We start from the raw sequence: 22941 nt of genomic DNA, 5'->3' as shown, positions 1-22941 counted from the left end.
CTCCATAGATGCCAGGATGATCCCTCTAAAATGTCAAACTAATCACATTCCTCCCTTGCTGAAAACTTTTCAATAATTCTCCACCACTTCTAGAATAACGTTTAAATTCCTTCATGTAGCAGAAGCATCCTTTGTGATCTGCTTCCTCTCCTGCCTCAAGCCTGCCTTTCCTCCAGCTTGACTGTGTGCCATCCGTCCACCCAGCTTTACTGCCCTGAACAGTGTGCTACCTTGGTCCTCTTTTACCTGTGTCTTTCCTTCTGCCTGGAGCTCCTGCCAATTGAACAGCTCACTGCTTACCTATCACTTAGAAGTTGCCTTCTCTGCAAAGCAGTTATGATGAGCTCTCTGAATTAGATTCCATGCTTCCTTTAATGCTGTACCTACCACTTTCCTGGAAACTGTCATACTGTATAGTGATCACAGTTTTACTTGTCTTTATCTTCTTCTAGACTAAAATTATATAAAGTATTGTACTGTGTCTTATTAAATTTACAGTCTACCATGTTATTTTGGTGAAGGTTGAGTTCCTGGCACATAGTTGGTCATTCATTCATCATATTAATAATTGTTTATTTCTTACAGTCCTCATGGATCTCATCAAAGTGTTTTGGAAATATTTAAATGATGATAGGGTCATTGGAAACACAAAGAAATACCCTGTTTATTGTTTGCAGAGAAATACCAATTATTCATATTCATAAATTCTTTTTGTTGTTGCTGTTAAGAAATTACCTAGTATAAAATAGTATCTGATAAAGAAGATAGTAGTGGATTATATTCCAAAGTATGAAATAAATATTTGAGTTTATAAATATATGAAAGAGAAAAAGATAAGTGCCCAATATAGGGAAATTCTTTTTTGTTTTTGCAGTACTAGGGATGGAACCTCGGGGCATTCTACCTCTGAGCAGCATCCTCAGCCCTATTTTTTTTTTTTTTTAACAGGGTCTCACTAAGTTACAGAGGACCTCACGAAGTAGCCGAGATGTCTACAAACTGTGATCCTCCTGTCTCAGCCTCCCAAATGCTGGGATTACAAGTGTGTGCCACCACACCCGGCTGGGAAATTCTAAATAATTTGTGTAGATTCTTCCCTCCCAAATAAGTGAACCATAATTCCCCATTCCGTAGGTGCACTTTACATAGAAACTTCCTTCCATAGGGTATGGTGTGGAAAGTGGGGGGGGTAACTTTACAGGGGGGAACCTGACAGACTTCACCTCAGTCAAGGTTACTGACAAGAGTGATAAGTCGTGTGTGTGTGTGTGTGTGTGTGTGTGTGTGTGTGTGTGTGTGTTACTGGGGATGGAACCCAGGGGCCTTCTACCTCTGGGCTACACTCCCAGACCTATTTTATATTTTATTTGGAAGCAGGGTCTCTTAAGCCAGCTGAGGCTGGCTTTGAACCTGTGTGATCCTCCTGTCTCAGCCTCCCAAGTGCGGGGATTACAAGCGTGCGCCACCACGCCTGGCTATTAGTCATTTTGATAACACACACCCTTGAAATGATGTGATGAAATGGGACTTTATCTCTTGCTAAAACCTATAACCACAACCCTATCAGGATAAAATACGAGACAAATACCAATAGAGGGACATTTCTGCTAAACACCTGACCAGTACTACTCAAAACTGACAAGGTCATCAAAAAAGGAAAGTATGAAAAACTGTCACAGCCAAGAGGAACATAAACATTATGTCTAAATGTAATAGGATGTTCTAGGTGGGATCCCAGAACATTAAAAGTATGTTAGTAAAGGCAAAGAAAATCTGAATAAAGTATGAATGAATGTACTTTAGTTAACAATAATGTAGCAATACTGGTTAATTAATTATAACAAATGTACCAAACCTACAGGATGGGAGACAATCTTTTGCACTTACTCTTCTAATACCTATTTTAATACCTAGACTATATAAAGAACCCAAAAAACTTAACAAAAGAAGCCACAAATATTCCATTTAAAAATGGGAATTGAACTGAATAAACACTTCTCAAAGGAATACAAGTGGCCAACAAATACGTGAAAAAATTCAATATCTTTAGTAATCAAGGAAGTACAAATAAAAAATATACAGAGATTCCATTTCACTCCAATTAGAATGATCATCACCAAGGATACACACAATAATAAATGTCAGTGAGGATCACTAGGGGAGTAGAAACTCTAATACATTGTTGATGGGATTGTAAATTAGTGCAACCAACTTGAGATCAGAATAGAAGTTTCTCAAAAGATTAGGAATGAAACCACCATATGAAACAGCTGTATCACTCCTCAGTATCTTTCCAAAAGGATTAAAGTTAGATAACTATAGCAATACAGGAATACCCGTGTTTATAGCAGCGCAATTTACAATAGACAAATTATGAAACCAATCTAGGTGTCCATCAATAGATGAATGGTTAAAGAAAATGTGATATATATTAAAATACCCACTGCAATCTCTTTGCGACACATTACCATGAATTCATCTTGTCTATTTTTCAACTTATCTGCTGCCCTTCTTCTCTTAGAATATGAGATCCATGAAAATATGAATATTTTTTTCACTGCTGTATCTCCAGGACCCAGAATAGAGTCTATCATAAACTGAGCGAAATAAGAAGTAGCAAAAGGACAATCATTCTGTGATTCCATTTATGAGAGGTATTCAGGGTAGTCAGATTCATCAACAAAGCAAGATGGTGGTATGCCACCACGGAGGGCTGAAACAGAGAGCTGGTGTTTAAAAAAAGAAAAATTTCCAGAGATGGATAGTTGTGAGGGGGCACAACATGTGAATGTCCTCAATGCCACTGAACCATTCATGCACATGCAAATGATTTAAATGGTAAATTTCATGTTTTGTTTATTTTACCATAATTATAAAGCCAAAGATGGATCCTGACCAAGAGGACTGCCTAAAGGAATAAGCTGATCCCTGGAAAGAGAAAGCAGGATGAGTCACTGGATGATGGGGACTGAGAGGGGAAGGGAAGCTGTCAGGAGAGGCAAACCCACTTCAGGTACTTGCCAACAGGAGACTGTCAGCTGTGGAGTTGCCTGAAGAATTGTTCAAACAACTCATGATACAGATTTGAATGTTAGTGTCAGATGCAGAGGGTTAGGACAGCACCTGTTACATAAGGCTTTGCTTTTTCATCCTACTTCCCTGATGTCCCTGAATCTGTCTCAGGGTAGGGAGGCAAAGTGAAAAAGAGTAAAGAAGTCCACCCCAACCCTATCTTGACTACAGGCTTCTAACTGCAGGGGCCAGAGGAAGCTCAGAGACCATTTAATACCCAAGTGTCTGGAGAGTCGTGGCATCCATCAAAGCGCTCACCCAGGAGCGGGGAAGATGGATTCAACAGAGAAAGTTCAAAGGAAGAGGGTGACACAAAATAAAGTGGCATTCTGTTCATATCCCATGAGTCCAGTTCTTTCAAATACCCATTTTGAGAAAATTTTTCTTTGGAGTTTAGGAGGTTTCTCATGGGAAAATCATTTCTCAAGACCCTTCCTTCCAGGAAGCAGGTTGGCTCTTAGATTCTCATCTAAGATAATATCCCGTGAGACATAATATCTGGGAAGAGGTCCTCACTGCCAACCCTGCTTCCCACGGGTCACCACTGAGAGTGACTGCCAGCTCCTTGTCTTTGCCCAGTCTTCCCCTGGCAGACAGTTGCTGTCGCAGATCAAAATGACTGTCTGTAGGAGCATAAATTAATTTATTCAGTACACTTTTACCAAGTGCCAATTATATGAAAGCACAGGGAATATAAGATAGTTAAGACATGATCACCCACATCAAGGCACACAGGTTCTAGCAGAGGAAAACATACAGACTCAAAATATCAGACAAAGGGATGGCCATGGAATTAGAAACTTTATAGAGAAGAATGCATTTAAATCAAGCTCCCGATGATGAAACAATCCAGAGAAGAGAAGGCATAATTGGAAGAGAGAATAACAAAAGTGGAAAAAATGTTAGAGTAAAGATCAGGTGGCAGAGAAGCAGGGGACTGATCTGTAGAATATGAAGTAGTTGAGTCTGCAAGGAGCACAGGATTCTCTGAGGAGAGAGATGTGAGCCAAGGGCGGTAAGGTAGTTTAGTGTGAGATTTCCAAGGGCCCCAAAGGCCAAGGCATTTGAACATTGATAGGTAGTGAGGGAGTGATTTAAGCTCTGCGAGTGGGTGAGCAAGGTAATCTGAAATATGTTTTAGGAAGAACAAGTAGAAGGCTATTGCTATTGACCAGTCAAGAGAAAATGAAGCCCTTAAACAGGATGGTTGCTGTGGCAATTGGAAAGGAGGAAAGAGATGGAGGAGGCGTTGAGGAGGAAGAATAAATGGAGCTTGCATCCTGATTGAATACGCCTTTTCTCACCCTCTGTTTGACCCTCATTTCTTCTTTTGTCTGATCATAAAGCTGTATGAGGTGTCCCTTAACACACAGACTTATATTTCCTGGAAATTTTCTCAAAAGTATTAGGTAGGGCTTCATTTGTAATTACTATGAAAGACACCCCAAAGAATAATTCTTGATGTTCAAAGTGAGGAAGTAATATTCTACATCTATACTCCTGTATTTTCTCTGTATTCTGACTTGTAGGTAAGTAAAAATTTCCCCTTTCTTCTTATGGTCTTATGATCAGAAAATGTGAGCATATATTAACACACCACTTCTGGAGTGGTTGGCTACTCATACAGATAGAAATAAATATCATGAAATTATTATTAAAATATTAAATTTCTCGCTTTGTTCTATTTTTAGCTTTCTGTTTTGGTACTGGGGTTCTTGGAAACCCTCTACCTCCAGGCTACACTCCCAGACCTATTTTTATATTTTTATTTGGAAACAGGGTCTCTTAAGCCAGTGCGGCTGGCTTCGAACCTGCGCAACCCTCCTGTCTCCGCCTCCCAAGTGTAGGGATTACAAGCGTGTGCCACCACGCCCGGCTATTTTTAGCTTTAAGAGCATCACTGCTCTCTAAGATCCTCAGAGTATTAATTTGATAAATTTACATAAGAGGATTTTAATAATAAAATTTGGGAGGCTGAAGCAGGAGGATGAAAAGTTCAAGACCAGCCTAGGAAACTTAGTGAGATCCTCTCTCAAAATAAAAAATTTTAAAAAAGAATGTTGCTCGGTGGTAGAATGCTGGCCTAGCATAAGAAAGGTCTTTGGTTCAATTTGAAGGGAGAAAGGAAGGAAAGAAAGGAGGAAGGAAGGAAAGAATTATGAGAAATTGGGAAAAGTAGTAGCTAAAATAACTGAGTTGAGCTGGGCATGATGGTACAAGCTTGTAATCTTAGTACTTGGGAGACTGAGACAGGAGGATCACAGGTTTGAGAACAGCTTCAGCATCTTAGTGAGACCCTCGGCAACTTAATAAAACCATGTTTTAAAATAAAAAATAAGGCCGGGTGTGGTGGCGCACGCTTGTAATCCCCGCGCTTGGGAGGCGGAGACAGGAGGATCGCGCTGGTTCGAAGCCAGCCATGCTGGCTTAAGAGACCCTGTTTCAGAAATATAAAATAGGTCTGGGAGTGTAGCCCGGAGGTAGAAGGGCTTCCAGGAACCCCAGTACCACCAAAAAATAAATAAATAAATAAATAAATAAATAAATAAATAAATAATAAGGCTAGCGGTGTATCTCAGAGGTAGAATGCCTCTGGGTTCAATCCCCAGCACCATGAATGAATGAATGAATGAATGAATGAATGAATGAATGAATTGACAATTCAACTGTTAAACATAATCAAGATAAGATATTGTTCACCCATCTTTTATTTTTAAACTGGGGATTGAACCCAGGAGCATTCTGCCTCAGAGCTGTGCCCCTAGCCATCTCATTTTTTTTTTCTTTTTGAAATAAGGTCTTGTTTGCTGAGAGTTTTGATAAATTGCTGAGGCTGGTTTCAAACCTGTAATCCTCCTGTCTCAGCCTCCCAAGTACTGATATTACAAGCATGAATCATCACACCCAGAACACGCTATCATTTAAAGGCCACAAAAGTAAAGGATATTTTGTATATTTATATTCCTATGTTTTGCTGAGGTTGCCAGGAGGTGGTAACAGGTAAGAGGCTCCCTGGTATGACAAGTTTCTTTGGGGAAGTTTTGCCATTGGAGATGCATAGCGTTTAAAGACAATTCTTGACTGCCTTTGACACAGGAATTTGTATTTTCATGCTCTGGACATTTTTGCAGAAACATCTCTGGTGGTCCAGGTGAGGGATAGCAGGCATGCACGATCAAGTAGGAAAGCTCAGGAGTAGCTGTTCTTGCAATTTTGCTGGGGTGCACCACGATGAACTAAGATGGTCCATCAAAGTACAAGTATGTCTGGTTTTAGCTCAAAATTTAGGCAAGAAGCGATCTCACTGATAAACAGGCAGTAAGTTATAGCCACTGGCTAGCACATTGTTAAGAGTAAATCTTGGGCTGAGAGACAGAACTCAATTAAGCTCAAGTGCACTTGTTAGCTTTTACTAGGCGAGCTCTCTCTATATATACCGATGGGGCATTAGCTCCAGGACATCTCCCTTCATGCCAAAAATCAGAAAATCTCAAGTCCCATATATAAAATGGCTTACTACTGGCCTCCATCCATCATTCTCCATTTACTTTATATCATCTTTAGCTTACTTATAGTACCTAGTACAATGTCAATGCTCTATAGGTAATTGTTACACTGTATTGTTTGGAGAAGAATTACATGTTTAGTACAGATACTTTATTTTCTAAATATTGTCTATCTATGGTTGAATGTGCAGGTGTAGAAACCAGAGGCAGAGGACTGAATATACCACCTGAGCACTTTAGATACTTTCCCTGCATTTATTTAACTGTTAAAACACTCTTCTTAAACATATTTAATAGATGAAATAACGGAGACTGAGAGATCACATAGCTTGTCCAAGGTCAACAGCTACTGAATCAGAATTCAATCCAAACTAGACTGATTTAACTACTGTTAAAATCAACACTTCAAATATTCAGACTGCACTGCTTTTTTTCCTTGGATGAGAGCCAACATCCTCTTTGTACAGGAGATGTTGATACAAATCAAAATCTAGATTAAAAGTGTACTTAAAATAATAAACTACTAGGTGTTTTTATAGGTCAATGAAGCAAAATAATATGTAAAGAAATATACTTGAATATATGTGAATTTGTATAATTGAATATGGGATTTCAAATAAATAAGAAAGGTGGGCAACATTAAATAAATACATGGAAATCAGCGGCAATCAAGGGGAAAAACAAGGTTAAAGTAATATATTTTTTTAACAAATAAAAGCAAGCTCTGAGTGGTTCAGAGCTTGTGCTCAGCACTCAGCCCCGTTCAAGGGATTAATTCTTCCAGAGGGTTTAGCTAGAGAATAGTTACTTTCAGGGGATGCACGATTTTTATTAAAAATGCCTTAGGGAAGGATGTTTAAAAGACAGAAGCAAATAGTGTTGTGCTCTCTCCGGTCTCCTGAACACACAAAAAGAAATGAGTTCTTCAGGGCACGGTGTGTGTGCTCCCTTCCTAGAGGGAAAGGATTCTAGGGTGGTTACTGGTCCTGGAGCATGGATTATTTCCAAGGGAAATTGTCCATCCTCTTGTTAGATTATTTCCCTCCACTCTTGTTGCTAACTAATAAACCAAAAGCCAATTTAATAAGAATATGAGAATGAGAAAGTTACATTTAAATATTGCCCTTCTTGGGACAAAAGCAGGAATTTGAGCAGACTATACAAATATGAGACTATACAAGAAAATGAACATGGACAGGCTGAGTGGGGAATCTGTCAAGATGCAATGGAAAATGGGAGAGGGCTAGCTCAGGTCCTTGAGGAGAGGGATGGAAAAGACGTAAGTAAGGACTGCTCTGCATTTGGTTCTGTCCCCTCTGGCGCCCTCTCTCTCCCTTCCTTGGCTTTCATATTAATTTACTTTTTTAAAACGTTTCTGGCTTGTTTATATTTTTATAAAGTTGCTCAAATCCTTTATGGAACTAAGCCAGTTATAAATACATAAATATAAATACATATTCTTAATAGAAATATTTATAACATATTTCACTTATTTATATTCATGAATGTTATTTATAAAAACATAAATAAAACATACTCATCCAGAAGTTAATATGTATTATAATAAATGAAAATCTCATTCTGAGTTTGGGTTTAGTAGCTCTCAACAAATTAGTTTTTGCCTTCATAAAGACTAAGAAATCCTTCCAGATACTCATGCCTATCTGATTCCTAGGCCAGGGAGTGGGTGGATGTCAGTCACCTGATCACTAGAGTCAGGAATTTGATCTTCGAAGAGGTGAAGGTTACCTGAGGGTGGAAGGAACAATACCAATGTGCTATCACTGAATCTGAAGGGGAAGGCCACTTTTGACACTGGTGCCAAGTACGTCCCACAGAACATACAAGTCAACTTCTTGACAGCGTGAGATTGTGCTACGGCTTAGAGTGGAGCCAGAAATCTGATAGTGCCCATAGTCACTTTTATGCATAAGGACAGAAGGTACTGAGTTGTGCAAATGAGAGGATGCTTGCTATTATTCAAATAAGCACTTCAAAGATGAGGAGACTGTGGCTAAGGATGGAGGGTACATTCGCACTTTCTAGGTACCTGTGACTCGAGGCCAGAGGGGAGTTAGAAAGTGATGCTAACGAGAGTGGTGTCTTTCACTGCATCTCTCAGCTGTGGCTAAGTGGCCATTCATGCCGCAACCCAGCTATTCTAGCTCCTTCTCAACAGGATGAAGATAGAGTAGGAGGTAGGTGAAGAATGAGAATATAAGCAGGGCGTGGTGGCGCACACTTGTAATCCCAGCATTCGGGAAGCTGAGACAGGAGGATTGTGGTTTGCAGACAGCCTCAGCTACTTAGTGAGGCCCTTTGCAACTCAGTGAGACCCTGTTTCAAAATAAAGAATAAAAAATAGGACTGGGGGGTAGCTTGGAGGTAGAATGCCCCTGAGTTCCATCCCCAGTATCGCAAAAAAAAAAAAAAAAAAAGTATATGGGATAAATGAGCTGTTCTCTGTGTGGGCTAATGAGATCATGACATAACAAAGATTTAGTTGAGCCCACTGTATGTCTTAGTTCCATGTTCTTTCCATAGAATTTTTTTTTCTTTTTTTATGGTTGTAAGAAGTAAGAAACAATGGAAATGACAGGAGGCAGCTTTGTGAAAATCAGAATTTGATGACAGCGAAGGAGGCATCACTCAACATTTGCTGTCTACAATCTGTCTTTTGCTCTTTCTTTTTACACATGGTGATTTTCCAGAGTAAATATTCTACTATAAATAATAATGTAGTGATTATTATATTTGCTGTGATTTTACCAATTTCTCATTAAAATCTCCATAGGCATCATTTCATTTACTTCTCACAATGGAGCCAGGTGTCAGAGCCACAATTAAAAAATAGCTCTATACAGACCTTAATGCTCTACTAACAATTCTTATTACTAGTCCATAAATTTGCTAATTCATCAGGTACTACTTTTAGTCCTTACCGTAAATATGTTACGTATAAAAAAGCAGGGCTATTACAGGCAAAAATCCCTATGCCAAATCCCTATGTCCATTCTTTTCTTCTGCCTTTTTTCCTCCCTCCATCTAAAAGCTATTCAATAAATTACTCTTCTGTGCTAAGCACCTTACTAGGCACTGCAAACAAAATTACAAAAAAGATAAAATTCTCTGTGTCAACAATCCATGATCTAGCTAGAAGAAAAGTATAAGATGAAAGAACTATCATTTTACAACTTTGAAATCTCAAACCAGAGAACTGGAAGTACCATCAATTTGCCTACTTACATTTCGCCTTGGTTCCTTCTTCCTACCAAAATCTGGCTTGATACCCAGAATATTTTGAAGATTGCACATGTGTTATATCATTCTGTTCTAAGTACTGTTATCCTGACATTGACATTCTATCTGCCCCACTTAATAAATATTTTACAGATATAAATAATATTTTTGTTATTATCTATTAAGTAGATGCTGAGAAAAAAATAGCTCCTGGGTCTAAACAAACATCTGAGATTCATGGGCAATAAGAGCTGTTTTTTTGGTACTTAGTGGGTCTGAGAGTATATACAGTGTTGGCATGGGAAATAGGTTGTTGTTCTCAATGGGATGTGCATACGTGCTGGGAGGAGAGGGGTGTGGGATAATGACAGGGCCAGCTTCTCCAGTCTGGGCCACATATCTTCAGAATGAGGGATTCTCCTATAATGATAAAATTGTGATTTTCCCCCCCAGAATATCTATACATATCCAAATCTAAGTTCATAATACATTTTAGATCCTGACAAATTATTTTTGGATTATCACTATTTAATGAATATAACATATAAAATCTATATTTAACCGCAGCACCTGTATAAATGAATGTCCCTGGAATTAGATGTAACCTTGTATGCATCTGTGTATTTTCTAGTGACAGTTTCTGGCTTTTATCATATTCAATGCCATGACCTTAAAATGATTAAGAACCAATGAATAAATAATTAAAAATTTAAAACGTAAGTAATAAAACAAGAATAATTTCCCCTTTATACAATCAGGGCAATTAAGCATAGGATTTTGACATAAGTATTGTACTTACATCCAGAGCAACAGACTGCTTGGCCCAGGACTTCTTCACCTGATCATACATAATTGTATTGTTGATGCCGAGGCCACAAAAGATGACAAAAGCCTAGGAAAGGGAAAGACCAGTGATTAAAAACTGTAATAGCTCATCGGCAAAATCTAATATAAAGGTGGCAGTCATTGGGGATGGGTCTGAAAATATAATTTTACTATACACAGAAGTGGGCCTTGGAGAAATATGATCATTAAAATTCTTAATTACTAGTGTCATGTAACAACTTTCTAGCTCACATTTCACATGAGAAAAATTAATTTAATGTCACTGTGAATAAATTACTTCAAAAATTTAAAAAATACAGTGCATTTAAATGTATGTTTAGTGTATGTATTTGTATGGTGCTGGGGATCAAACCCCTGGCCTCACACATGCAAGGCAAATGTCCTACAATTGAGCTACGTCCGTCTAATTAAAAAAAAATTATTGGTGTATTGTAGTCATACATCTTTTTTGTGTGTGTGGTACTGGGGCTCCTGGAAGCCCTTATAACCCCAGGCTACACTCCCAGACCTATTTTATTTTTGGAAACAGGGTCTCTTATGCCAGCTCGGCTGGCTTCGAACCTGCGCCATCCTCCTGTCTCCGCCTCCCAAGCGTGGGGATAACAAGCGTGCGCCACCATGCCTGGCTAGTAGTCATACATCTTAATGGGATAAAAGATTGGTGGAGACATATATGCACACGTCATCCAATTAGCTCATACCCGATCCCCACGCCATTCCCTCCCCATCCCTCCTTCACATGCTTGGTTTAGTGACTGACTTTGATATGTTTGTTTAAGTACATCATGTGCTTTAAAGATTTTCCTTCTTCATCCTCCATTCCCTCAGACAGGTCACCTTATTTGCTCCTCTATAAGATCTCTTTCTTCATCTAGAGTTCATTCTGTTATCCATTTCGGACAGGGTCTAGCTGAGCTGCCCAGGCTGGCATTTAACTTTGGTCTTGCCTCAGCCTCCAGAGTAGCTGGTATTACAGACATACGTCACACATCCAGTTAAATGTACTCTTAATTTCTTTAGGTTGCAAGATGATTTTAGTAACTCAATTCCATTTAATCAGAAGCAACACCTTTCAGTAGGTTGGCTATAAGATACTTGAGTAAAGAAAGTAAGTGAGAGCTGGGCATAGTGGCACATTCCTATAATCCCAGTACTTAAGGGGCTGAGATGGGACAGTTGCAAATTTGAGACCAGTCTCAGCAATTTAATGAAACTCTCAGAAACCTACCAAGACCCTGTTTCAAAAATAAAAATATAAATAAATAAATAAAAATAGCTGGCAGTGGGGGGTATTGTTCAGAGTTAGAATGCCTCTGAGTTCAGTCTCCAGTACCACAAAAAAAAGAAAGGAAGGAAGGAAGGAAGGAAGGAAGGAAGGAAGGAAGGGGAAGAAAAAAATAAACTAAATGAGATTAACCATCAGGTTAAAAGGAAGGAGGATTTATTTAGAACCAGTTGATAAACAAGCTCTCAAGTGTTCTTGGCTGGAAAAATAATGATGGAAGCCAAGCGTGGTGGCACATGCTTGTAATCCCAGTACTTGAGAGGATGAGACAGGAGGATCCCAGTTTGCAGACAGCCTCAGCTACTTAGTGAGGACCTCTGCAACTTAGTGAGACCCTGTTTCAAAATAAAGAATAAAAAATAGGGCAGGGGTGTATTTTGGAGGTAGACTGACCCTGGGTTCCATCCCCAGCACTACTGAAAAATAATGATGGATTTTCATGCTGGTTCCTGGTGTGGTCTACCAGGAAGCCTGTTCAAGGCCAACCTCTCCAACTGGAGGACTAGAGTGAATGGAAACTTGGGAACAAAAGGAACATGAGGGAGGTACTCCTGGCAAAGCTGGCTAAGGTCTCAGGATTTTAAACACTTGTGAACAAGACAAGGGTAAGGTGATGATACTTTGGAGAGAAGAGAGGGAAATAAAATTCTGTAATAAAATTAAGATACAAATAATCAAAGGTTAGAAAATAACCTGGTAAGTTAAAAATAGAATCAAATCTTGCCTATACATCTATATATTCTTTAAATTTTTACAAAGTTGGGACTGTTCAAATGTAATAATTATTAATAGTTATTTATCTTTATAATCATGAGCTAGCTGGGACCAGGAGACTACTGGTAGCTCTGCTATGACCTTTTTTTTTTTTTTTTTTTTTTTTTTTTTGGTGGTGGTACTGGGGATGGAACCCAGGAGCCTTCTACCTCTGGGCCACACTCCCCAACCTATTTTATATTTTATCTGGAAACAGGGTCTCTTAAGCCAGCTGAGGCTGGCTTCGAACCTGCTCAATCCTGTCTCAGTCTCCCAAGCATGGGGACTACAAGCATGCACCACCATGCCCTTTTACCTCCGGTCTATACTCCCAGACCTAATATATATATATATATATATGGAAACTGGGTCTCTGAAGCCAGAGCAGCTGGCTTCCAACCTGCGCTATCCTCCTGTCTCCGCCTCCCAAGCGCAGGGATTACAAGCGTGCGCCACCATGCCCAGCAATGACCCTTTTCTTATACATTTATTTTCTTACCTCAAAAAGCCGTTGATCTGCATCATCAAAAGGTTTCCCATCAAGTCTGTTCAACACTTGAGCCACTCCTATGGGGGGAAAACATTGGTAGCATGTAGTCATTTCCAGTAACCAACATCATGTCACTGTGATAGAGTGGGTCATAGCTGACTCTGCCTCTGTGAAGGAACTGCAGACACTCAGTTTAGATCTAGCTAGCGTATCTATGTATATATACATAATGCACATGATTATATATATTTCCCAGTTCCCGCAGAGTTTGAGAGAAGCAAGATATCGGGGGTGATGAGCCAGGTTCTGAGCCAGGCACGGTGGCACACATCTGTAATTCCAGTACTTAGGAGGTTCACAGGCTCTTGCTAGCCTCAGCAACTTAGTGAGGGCCTTTGCAACTTAGTGAAACTCCATTTGTAAATGAAAATAAAACAGGACTGGGAGTGTAGCTAAGAGGTATAATGCCCCTGGATTCAATCCCAAGTACAAAAAAAAAAAAAAAAAAAAAGTTTCAGTTCGTATATCAACTTCACTACCAGCTTTGTGAACAAATAAGTTAACTAACTTTTGGCACTAAAATCTTCATCCGTAAAATGGTGATTAAAATGCTAAGTATCTTAGAGGGTTATGACGATTAGATGAGGTAACTTTAACATTTTTATTATGTATATTTAAGGCATATAAAATAATGTTATGGGATTCATAGACATAGTAAAAAGGTTACTAAAGTGAAACAAATATCTATCAACTCTCATAGACACTCATTTTGGTTTTTGGTTTTTATGGCAAAAACAGCTAAAATCTACTCATTTATCATGAATCCAAAATACAGTATAATTTTATTACCTAGAAGTAGGCAATTTACGTTGTACATTAGATCTTTACACTTTTTCATCCTGTCTCTGCTGCTTTTTATCCTTTGACCTATATCTCTCCACTTTCTCCCCTTCCTTTACCTTTGATAATCACTGTTTTATTCTCTTTAAATGGGATAACATCTAAATATTTAAATGTTTGTAAAGCGGTTAGGATATTGCTCCACATGGAGTAAACAATCAGGAAATGATAGGAATTACTCCAGCAATAGAAACTGATATGATACAATTAACCTTAAAACAAAGTTGGTTCTGTTGCCTCCTCCAGTGATTCACATGCATCTGACAAACTTGACTTAAGAGTTCTTCCACGTTCTGAGGTCTATTTCCAGCACTATATCATATGTTCTAGGGCTTTCAAAGCACAGTAGACGAATCAGAAACATTCAGCTCTCTTGAAAAACAGTAGCCTGCATTCCCATGTAGTAAAATCTCAAAATTGCTACAATTCTAAAGTGATGTGTGTGTGTGTGTGTGTGTGTGTGTGTGTGTGTGTGTGTGTTCCTGTGCGTGTGTTTGGTGCTAGGGATTAAATACAGGGGTGCTCTACAATGGAACTACATCCTCAGCCATTTGTGGTTTTTATTTTGAAACAGGGTCTCACTAAATTGCTGAGACTAGCCTTGAACTTGCAATCCTACTGCCTCTGCCTCCCAACTAATTCAAATCACAGGTGTGAGCCACCAGACTTGATATTTGTAAACACCTAATTTCCTACCAGAGAGGTAACTTCTCAAATGCTAGAAAACATATATTGCAAGGCAAAATATTTAGCATGTAACAGGCTAGCTACAGTCCTAGTTTAGAAGTAATAAAAGATGTTTACCATTAGGATTGAAATGTAGGACTGCATAGAGATTGCCATTGAATTAAAGATAACATGGTGTTTCTGATGGACTTTCTCTTTTCTTTAAACATAAATATACTTAAAACTCTATACATGACATAATTTAATTCCCTTTTTGTAGTAAGGGCTCAGATGCTCACATTCTAGAATATTTTTATGTTTATTAGTTTCATGCAAATTAAGCAATCTGATAAAAAACATCTTTCAAAATTCAGATCTTTACAACACTCACAGAATACTAAATCCTTTGTTAAGTAGCAATGTCTTGAAGTTTTAAACAGTAATCTTAGAAGTAGAGAGAGGCCAGTACATGCATTAAGTACCAACCATACTAGTAACAATATATCCCATGGGAGAAAAATCACATTTTCATTGCATTAGAATACTTTTAACTAATGCCTCCATCCTTTGTGACTTCTTTAACTATGAGCTCTTCTTGCCTGGGCTTCTAGATGAGGTTTGATATATTCTTGATTGAGCTTTAAGGGGAAGGAAAATGGCAGGGAGAGAAAAAAAATTGGAAGCTACTTCTGTTCACAACTTCCTTATTCTGTGGGCAGTGCAGCCTATCTCAGAACCATTCACAAACATGCATGCTCAGTACATGTCTAATATTGTATGTTCTCTCTGCCTTTCTTTCCAGTGTGTGTAAATGCACAGATATAAACAAATCACAGTGGGAAAAATTTTATACCAGGAGTTAGGAGACCTGAATTCTGTTTGTTTGTTTGTTTGTTTGTTTGTTTGTTTGCGGTACTGAGGATGAAACCCAGGGGCATCCTACCTCTGAGCTACACCCCCAGCCATGTTTTTAATTCTTTGTTTTGAAACAGGGTCTCACTGAGTTGCAGAGGGCCTCACTAAGTAACTGAGGATGTCTGTGAACTGTGATCCTCCTGTCTTGGTCTCCCAAATGCTGGGATTACAAGCTTGTACCACCATGGCTAGGAGGTCTGAGTTTTAATCCTGACCCTGTTATTGACGACTGTAGTGACCTTGTTCAGGTTGTTGTGCTCATTCATTCTCTCTCTCTCTCTCTCTCTCTCTCTCTCTCTCTCTCTCTCTCTCTGTATATATGTGATGTTGCCTTCTGAGGTCTCCTTCCAACTTTAAAATATATTGGCACTTGGGAGGCTGACACAGGAGGATGGCACAGGTTTAAAGCCAGCCTCAGCTACTGAGTGAGGCTCTCAGCAACTTAACGAGACCCTGTTTCCAAATAAAATTTAAATATAAAATAGGTCTGGGAGTATAGCCCAGAGGTTGAAAGCCCCCTGGGTTCCACCCCAAGTACCACAAAAGAAAAGAAAAGAAAAGAAAAGAAAAGAAAAGAAAAGAAAAGAAAAGGTATTGGCACTTTGAGCTTAGTACATGTTCATGATCTAATTAATATCTATTAGGAATCCATGCTTATAAGATTATACAAAAGTATAAGACATATCTTGATGAGTCTTGTACATAAAAAAGGGAAACATGTATAAAGACACAGGTGTTTTTTTAAAGCAAATTTATCTTTCTTTATAAGAGAAGTTAGAAATATTTAATAGCGTCTTACCAATTATTTGGTGGTTGCTATTCCAAATAGGGACACAGAGAACTGATCTTATGTGAAAACCAGATATCTGGTCAGCCTAGAATATAAAAAAGAACGTATTAAAATTAAACATTAACCATCCACTAGAAAGTTATTTTTATACATTTTAATCTTTTTTTTTTAAGATGTGATTTTTACTCTGCTGCCCAGGCTGAGCTCAGATTCATGATCCTTTTGCTTCAGCCTCCCAAGCAGCTGGGGCTATGGGTGTCCACCACCACATCTGGCTCCCACTATAGGTCAATTTTGTAAATGTGTGTACTCACTCACCTGCCTCTTTTTATTTAAGATGGCATAATTAACATCCAAAGGGAATCAAATCCAGATAAAATATGAATCAACCAAAACACTCAAAACCAACATACCCCCATAGCTATAGAGAGCTGGGCATACAACTATCTTTATCATAACCACACCACCAGGAAAGAATTATGGCAACTGATTCTGCCCTGGGTATGAAAGTATTTTAATGAAACCAGTAGTCAGTATTTATTGGGAAGGCATACCTGTTGGTAAGAATGAGACTACAAGTTCTTTTAATACCATTTTTACTGTTATTGAATTATGCATTTTGTAAAATCCACAAAAAAGAACTTGAGAAAGAGAAGATAAAGTAGAGGTTTAAAGATCTTTCTGTATATTTCCAGCCTAATAGAGGTCAGGAGATGACAGATTTTAATTATAAAGGTATTATTATCAGCATCAAACATCTTTCAGGAATAAGCTCTACTTATTAAAAAACAATCATCCATATTTGAATGTTTAGATGGAGCTACTAAGACTGAAAGGGTCTTAATGATTTAATATGACCCCTGTTTTCAATGAGAAAAGTCAACCTGTCATTCTATAACTACAGGAGAAAAAAAATTAAGATATCACATTTTTGTTTTGTGGTTTTTGAGATAAAAATATATGTATTAACATTCATTGTAAAAGTCAAGATATATATATTTGGAATTGGAAGTTAATTTACATGCCCAAATTATATATTTAATAACTTTCTCTTTGGCTTTTCTTTTTTCTTTTTCTTTCTTTCTTTTTTTTTTTTTTTGCAGTACTAGAGATTGAACCCAGGGGCATTGTACCTCCAAGCTGCACCCCCAGCCTTATTTTTTATTCATTATTTTGAAACAGGGTCTTACTAAGTTGTTAAGGGCCTCACTAAATAGCTGAAGCTGGCCATGGACCTGAGATTCTCCGGTCTCAGCCTCCCAAGTCCTGGGATAACAAGCATGCACCATCATGCCCAACCTAGCTTTCTTTTTGATAAATCAATTTCCTAGATGTCTTCTATTCATGATACCAAAATGTTAGTTTCTCTTCTTATATATTGTTTTTTAAAATTAACATGCACATATAAAGGCACACAACTTATAAGATATAACTTGATAAATTTTTCTCAAACAAATCATACCTATGTGATTATACTGGGATCAAGATAAAGAATGTTATCACCATCCCAAAAGCTACCACCATGCCCTTTCTTCCTCCCAAAAGACAACCAGTATATTGATTTCTGATACTATACAAAAGTTTAAAGCAAGCTTTATACACCGGGCATGGTGGCACATGCTTGTAATCCTTGCGCTTGGGAGGTGGAGATAGGAGGATCACGCAGGTTCGAAGTCAGCCTCCCTGTCTTAAGAGACCCTGTTTCCAAATAAAATTAAAAAAATAAATAGGTCTGGAGGTGTAGCCCGGAGGTAGAAGGGTTCCATCCCCAGTACCACCAAAATAAATAAATAAATAAAATAAAATAAATAAAATAAAATAAAGCAAACTTTACTTTTTATAAAAGGAATCACCGAATGTGTATTTTGTATATGGCTCTTTTGCATAGCATTGTGATTTTGAGATTTATTCATTTTGAATTTTTACAGAGTAGCATCATATTCTAGTCAATAAATAGTAGTGATTTATTCTATTCTTGAGAAACATTGTGCTGTTTCCAGTTTAACAAATAACGTAGTTATGAATATTCTTGTATATACTTATGCATTTATGTATGAATTTCTGTTGTGTGTATAACTAAATTGAAATTGTTGGAATATATATATGTTCAGCTTTAAAATACATCAAAAAAGTTTTCAGCTGGGTGTGGTGGCACACGTTTGTAATCCCAGTGCTTGGGAGGCTGAGACAGGAGAATCACACAGGTTCGAAGCCAGCCTTGGCTACTGAGTGAGGCTCTCAGCAACTTAGTGAGACCCTGTTTCCAAATAAAATAGAAAATAGGTCTGGGAGTATAGCCCGGAGGTAGAAAAGCCCCTGGGTTCCACCCCAGTACCACAAAAAAAAGAGTTTTCCCAAGTGGTTACATCAATTTATTCTCCAACCTTAAGTGTATGAGAGGTGCAGTTGTTTTGTATCAGTTTCATTTGATATTGTCAGTGGGTTATTTTATTTGTTTTTTAAATTAATTTTAACAATTCAACATGGTTTTATTTGATGGTAAAAGTACTCTGTTGACTAGGGTAACCATATATTCTGGTTGAAGTCTGTTCTCCTGACCTTATTATTAATAATATGTCGTTTATTCTGTTTCTTGCCGTTACTCACAGTTTCCTAATATAATACAGCCAAATATCTGCCTTTTAATTCAAGATTAGTACTTTTTTAATTGCCTTGAATGAGAGAGACTGAATCAAAGGAGAAGAGACAACAACAAACATATCCATCAAAGTTGTCCTCCCAAGCCTTGGCATTTAAAAGGTTATTGTTATTGTAAATGGGATTATTATTTTATTTTCTGATGTTTTTACAGTCTTTCCTGGGTATCTATGGTATATTAGTCCCAGGACCTTCATGAATACCAAAATCTACAGATGCTTAAGTTCCTTACAGAAAATGGCATTATATTTGTGTTTAACATACACATATTCTCCTGCATATATTATATAATCTCTAGATAATTTATAAACCTAATATAATGTAAATGCTATATAAATAGTCATTATACTGTATTGTTTAGGGTGAAAAGTTTGTATATGTTTAGTATAGATGCAATTTTTATTTATTTATTTATTTATTTTGGGGTGGTGCTGGGGATGGAACCCTTCTAACTCCAGGCTACACTCCCAGACCTATTTTATATTTTTTTATTTGGAAACAGGGTCTCTTAAGCCAGAGAGGCTGGCTTTGAACCTGCGCGATCCTCCTGTCTGTGCCTCCCAAGAACGGGGATTACAAGCGTGCACCACCACGCCCGGGTAGGTGCAATTTTTAAAATATTTTTGACTTATGGGGTTCAATCCACAGGTTCTGAAACCACAGATCCAGATGGCCAACTGTAATTGGTACATAGAAATGTAATTGATTTTATATATCAAGTAGCATTCATAAATATCACCATATTTAATTATTATTTTAATACATTATCTATACAGTGTTTTGGGTCTTCTAGCCACAGCATCATGTCATCTTACTCTTTAATTCTTAGATCCTATATCATGTGATTTGGACCAGGCAATTTTCCTTTTTTTAGTTTAATAGAGTGAATTACATAGATTAATTTTTGATAATTCCAGATGCAAAATAAAATGAAATAAAAAATGAAAACATGGGCATAAATTATCCATACAGTGTACTCTTCCAATGGATATTTATTAATACATCCTGTGTGCATTGCTGGGTGTTGAAGATACAAAAAAAAAAAGAATTTAAGCAGCTATTACCCTTGAGGAGCTCATAGTCTAGTAAAAATAAAATAAGTGTCCAGGTAGAGAATTTCCCAAACACTATAAAAAGCCAAAATCTGACTCTTTCTAGGGAAGTTGGAAATAGCTTTATATCCTTTAAAATTGGTCTTCAACTGGGAATGAAACCTCCAAATGACCTAGCTATACCACTCCTTTAATAACTTTCCAAAGGTATTGAAATCAGAATATTATAGTGATACATGCATGCCCGTGTTTATAGCAGCATAATTCACAATTGTCAAATTATGGAACTAGCCTAGGTATCCATCAACAAATGAGTGATTATGAAATTATGGGATGTACACATAATGGAATTGTGCTCAGATACAAGGAAGAACAAAGTTACATCATTTTTAGGAAAATGAATAGAATTAGAGAAAATTATGCTAAGTGAGATTAACCAATCTCAGAAAGTGAAAGGTCATATGTTTTCTCTCATATGTAGAAGCTAAGGAAAAAATTGAGATACAAGAGGGATTCCAGATAAAGGAGGAAAAATTCCATTGGAGGAAAAGACAGGGTCTAGGGGAAGGAGCTGAAAGTGGGGGATTGATGAAGGAAACGTCAACTGATGCTACATATACGAAATTATCACCACCAGTCTCAGTATCATGTATGGGGATGGGGATGGGATGGGCAGGGAGTAGAGTGGCATCTAGTGGGGAGCTCAGCAAGTGCTATGTGCATGTATGTCCTGATCATGCTGAACTTTATTAAAATGTGTGATTACAATGCAACAATAAAAGTGTATTTAAAAAAAAAGAAAATGGAACTGGGCGTGGTGGCACATGCTTGTAATCCCAGGCTTTGAGAGGCTTAGAAAGGAGTATCCGGGTTCCCAACCAGCCTCAGCTACTTAGTGAGGCCCTCCACAACTTAGTGAGACCCTGTTTCAAAATAAAGAATAAAAAATAAGGCTGGAGGTGCAGCTCAGAGGTACAATCCCCTGGGTTCAATCCTCAGTCACACACACAAAGAAAAACAAAAAAGAAAATGGGTCTTCAAAGATGATGATGATAATGATGCCAATCAGCTAACATTTTCTGGATGTTTGCTACGTGCCAGGTACCCTGTTCATGGTTTTCACATGCATTATTTTATATGCTTTTTAAGGCAACCCTCTGAGGTGGGTACTGTTATCATTCTTCCTTATCAGATGAGACTTAGAGAGATTAACTGCCTCTAATGGGGGAGACTGGTTCAAGGAGGCCAGACAATAACACACACATCCATCAAAGTTATCTTTCAAAAGAACAGACAGTTTTCCTTCTCCCTAAGGATAAACTCAGAATTACAACAATGCCAGTAGCATGAAGAGAAGGAAGTGGATCTTAGAGAGCTTTTAGGGGCCGCAGTAGAATGGCAGGGCCTGCTCTGCTTTGCTGAAGGAGGGTCATTTGATTGTATTGACAATGGTGGTCTGAGCCAGCACTGAGCAACAGGCACGGTCATCTCTGCCAACTCTTGTAGCCCCTGCCTAACTTCTCCTACAGATTGGAGGTGGCTGAGGGAAGAGGCAAGAAGAAAGGGAACATTCAGTGAGAAAGCAGCCCCAGAGCCTGGTGGGAGAAAAACAACTCTTGGGCTATTTGCCAGTGAAAGCAAAGAGAGTTTTATTTATCCATCACTTTTAAAACACAAAAGGTTCCCTAAAGGATGCTTTATTCTGGAAATATGAGCCCCCAGGTTCCGAAGGAGGATAATGTGGAGGTGTCTGGCTTGAGTAAGGGTGATAAAATTAGTGTGTGTGTGTGTGTGTGTGTGTGTGTGTGTGTGCATGTGTGTGTGTGTATGCCCTATGAGCTATTAATTTCATGTATAGAAATTTATTTATTACCATAGATAATTAGCAAGCTATGCACAAAATACATATGAAGGTACAAATAATAGTATTACTTATCATAGCGATATATTAAAAACAACTAAAATATTCAATTAAAATGTTGGTTAAATCATAACACTTTCATACAATGGAATATTATGTATCTAATTAAAATCATACTATAGAAACATATTTACTGACATGACAAATGTTCTATGTTTTAAATGAAAATAGTGTGGATGTCTGTAGATACACAAATACATACCATATACATGAGAAAATCCTAGGAAAATTATAGGCACAGCAGATCCCTTCAAATTGCTTATCTATGGGAGTTTTTCAGTTATTGTTTCCATTTTCTTGGTTTTAGATAATGAACACAAATTGCTTGTACACAAGGAAACAAGTTATTTTTTCTTTTTTATTTATTTTTATTGGTGCATTGTAATCATACATCACATTGGAATATAAGACTTGAGAGGATATACAAGCACACATCATCCAATTAGCCCTCATCCAGTCCCCATCCCATTCCCTCCCCCTCCCTCGATCCCATGTTTGTTTGGTGATTAACTCTGATACATATGTTTATTTACCTCCTGCTTTTTAAAGAGGCTTCATCCTCTCTTATTCCATACCCTCTGATTGGTCACCTTAGTTGCTTCACTATAGGGTCCTTTCTATAGCTTGACCACTTCCTGTTGCCCCTTTCCTCCTAGTTATTGCTGATTAGGGGAAGCATCTGGTTTTAATTTTATGTGATATTTTTCTGTGCATGCCGCGTTGCAAATACCGATCCCACTCTTGTCGGCCCCAGTTGTGGCCTGGCTACCTGGTGGATTGATCCAGACCTCGCTGGCTCAAGCAGCAGCCTTGCCTCGTGGGAGGCCCCGATTCTGATCTCTCTGGC

At 38.0% G+C, this 22941-nt stretch overlaps 1 protein-coding gene across 1 annotated transcript in view; it reads right to left on the bottom strand.

Moving 5' to 3' along the window:
* The window catches only part of PDE11A (phosphodiesterase 11A), a gene marked incomplete at both ends in the record, with an annotated part of 418278 nt that overhangs the window by 173549 nt on the left and 221788 nt on the right, over positions 1-22941 (bottom strand). The window contains 3 exons of the mRNA XM_080689375.1: positions 10618-10710; positions 13202-13269; positions 16473-16548. Of these exons, the coding sequence (XP_080545501.1) occupies positions 10618-10710; positions 13202-13269; positions 16473-16548 (237 nt within the window). The remainder of the gene's footprint in view (positions 1-10617; positions 10711-13201; positions 13270-16472; positions 16549-22941) is intronic.

The sequence above is a fragment of the Muscardinus avellanarius genome (assembly GCF_963383645.1).
Source record: "Muscardinus avellanarius genome assembly, chromosome: 2".
NCBI classification, from domain to species: domain Eukaryota; kingdom Metazoa; phylum Chordata; class Mammalia; order Rodentia; family Gliridae; genus Muscardinus; species Muscardinus avellanarius.
The sequence above is the reverse complement of the archived record's forward strand: the minus strand, read 5'-3'. Positions and strand labels throughout refer to the sequence as shown.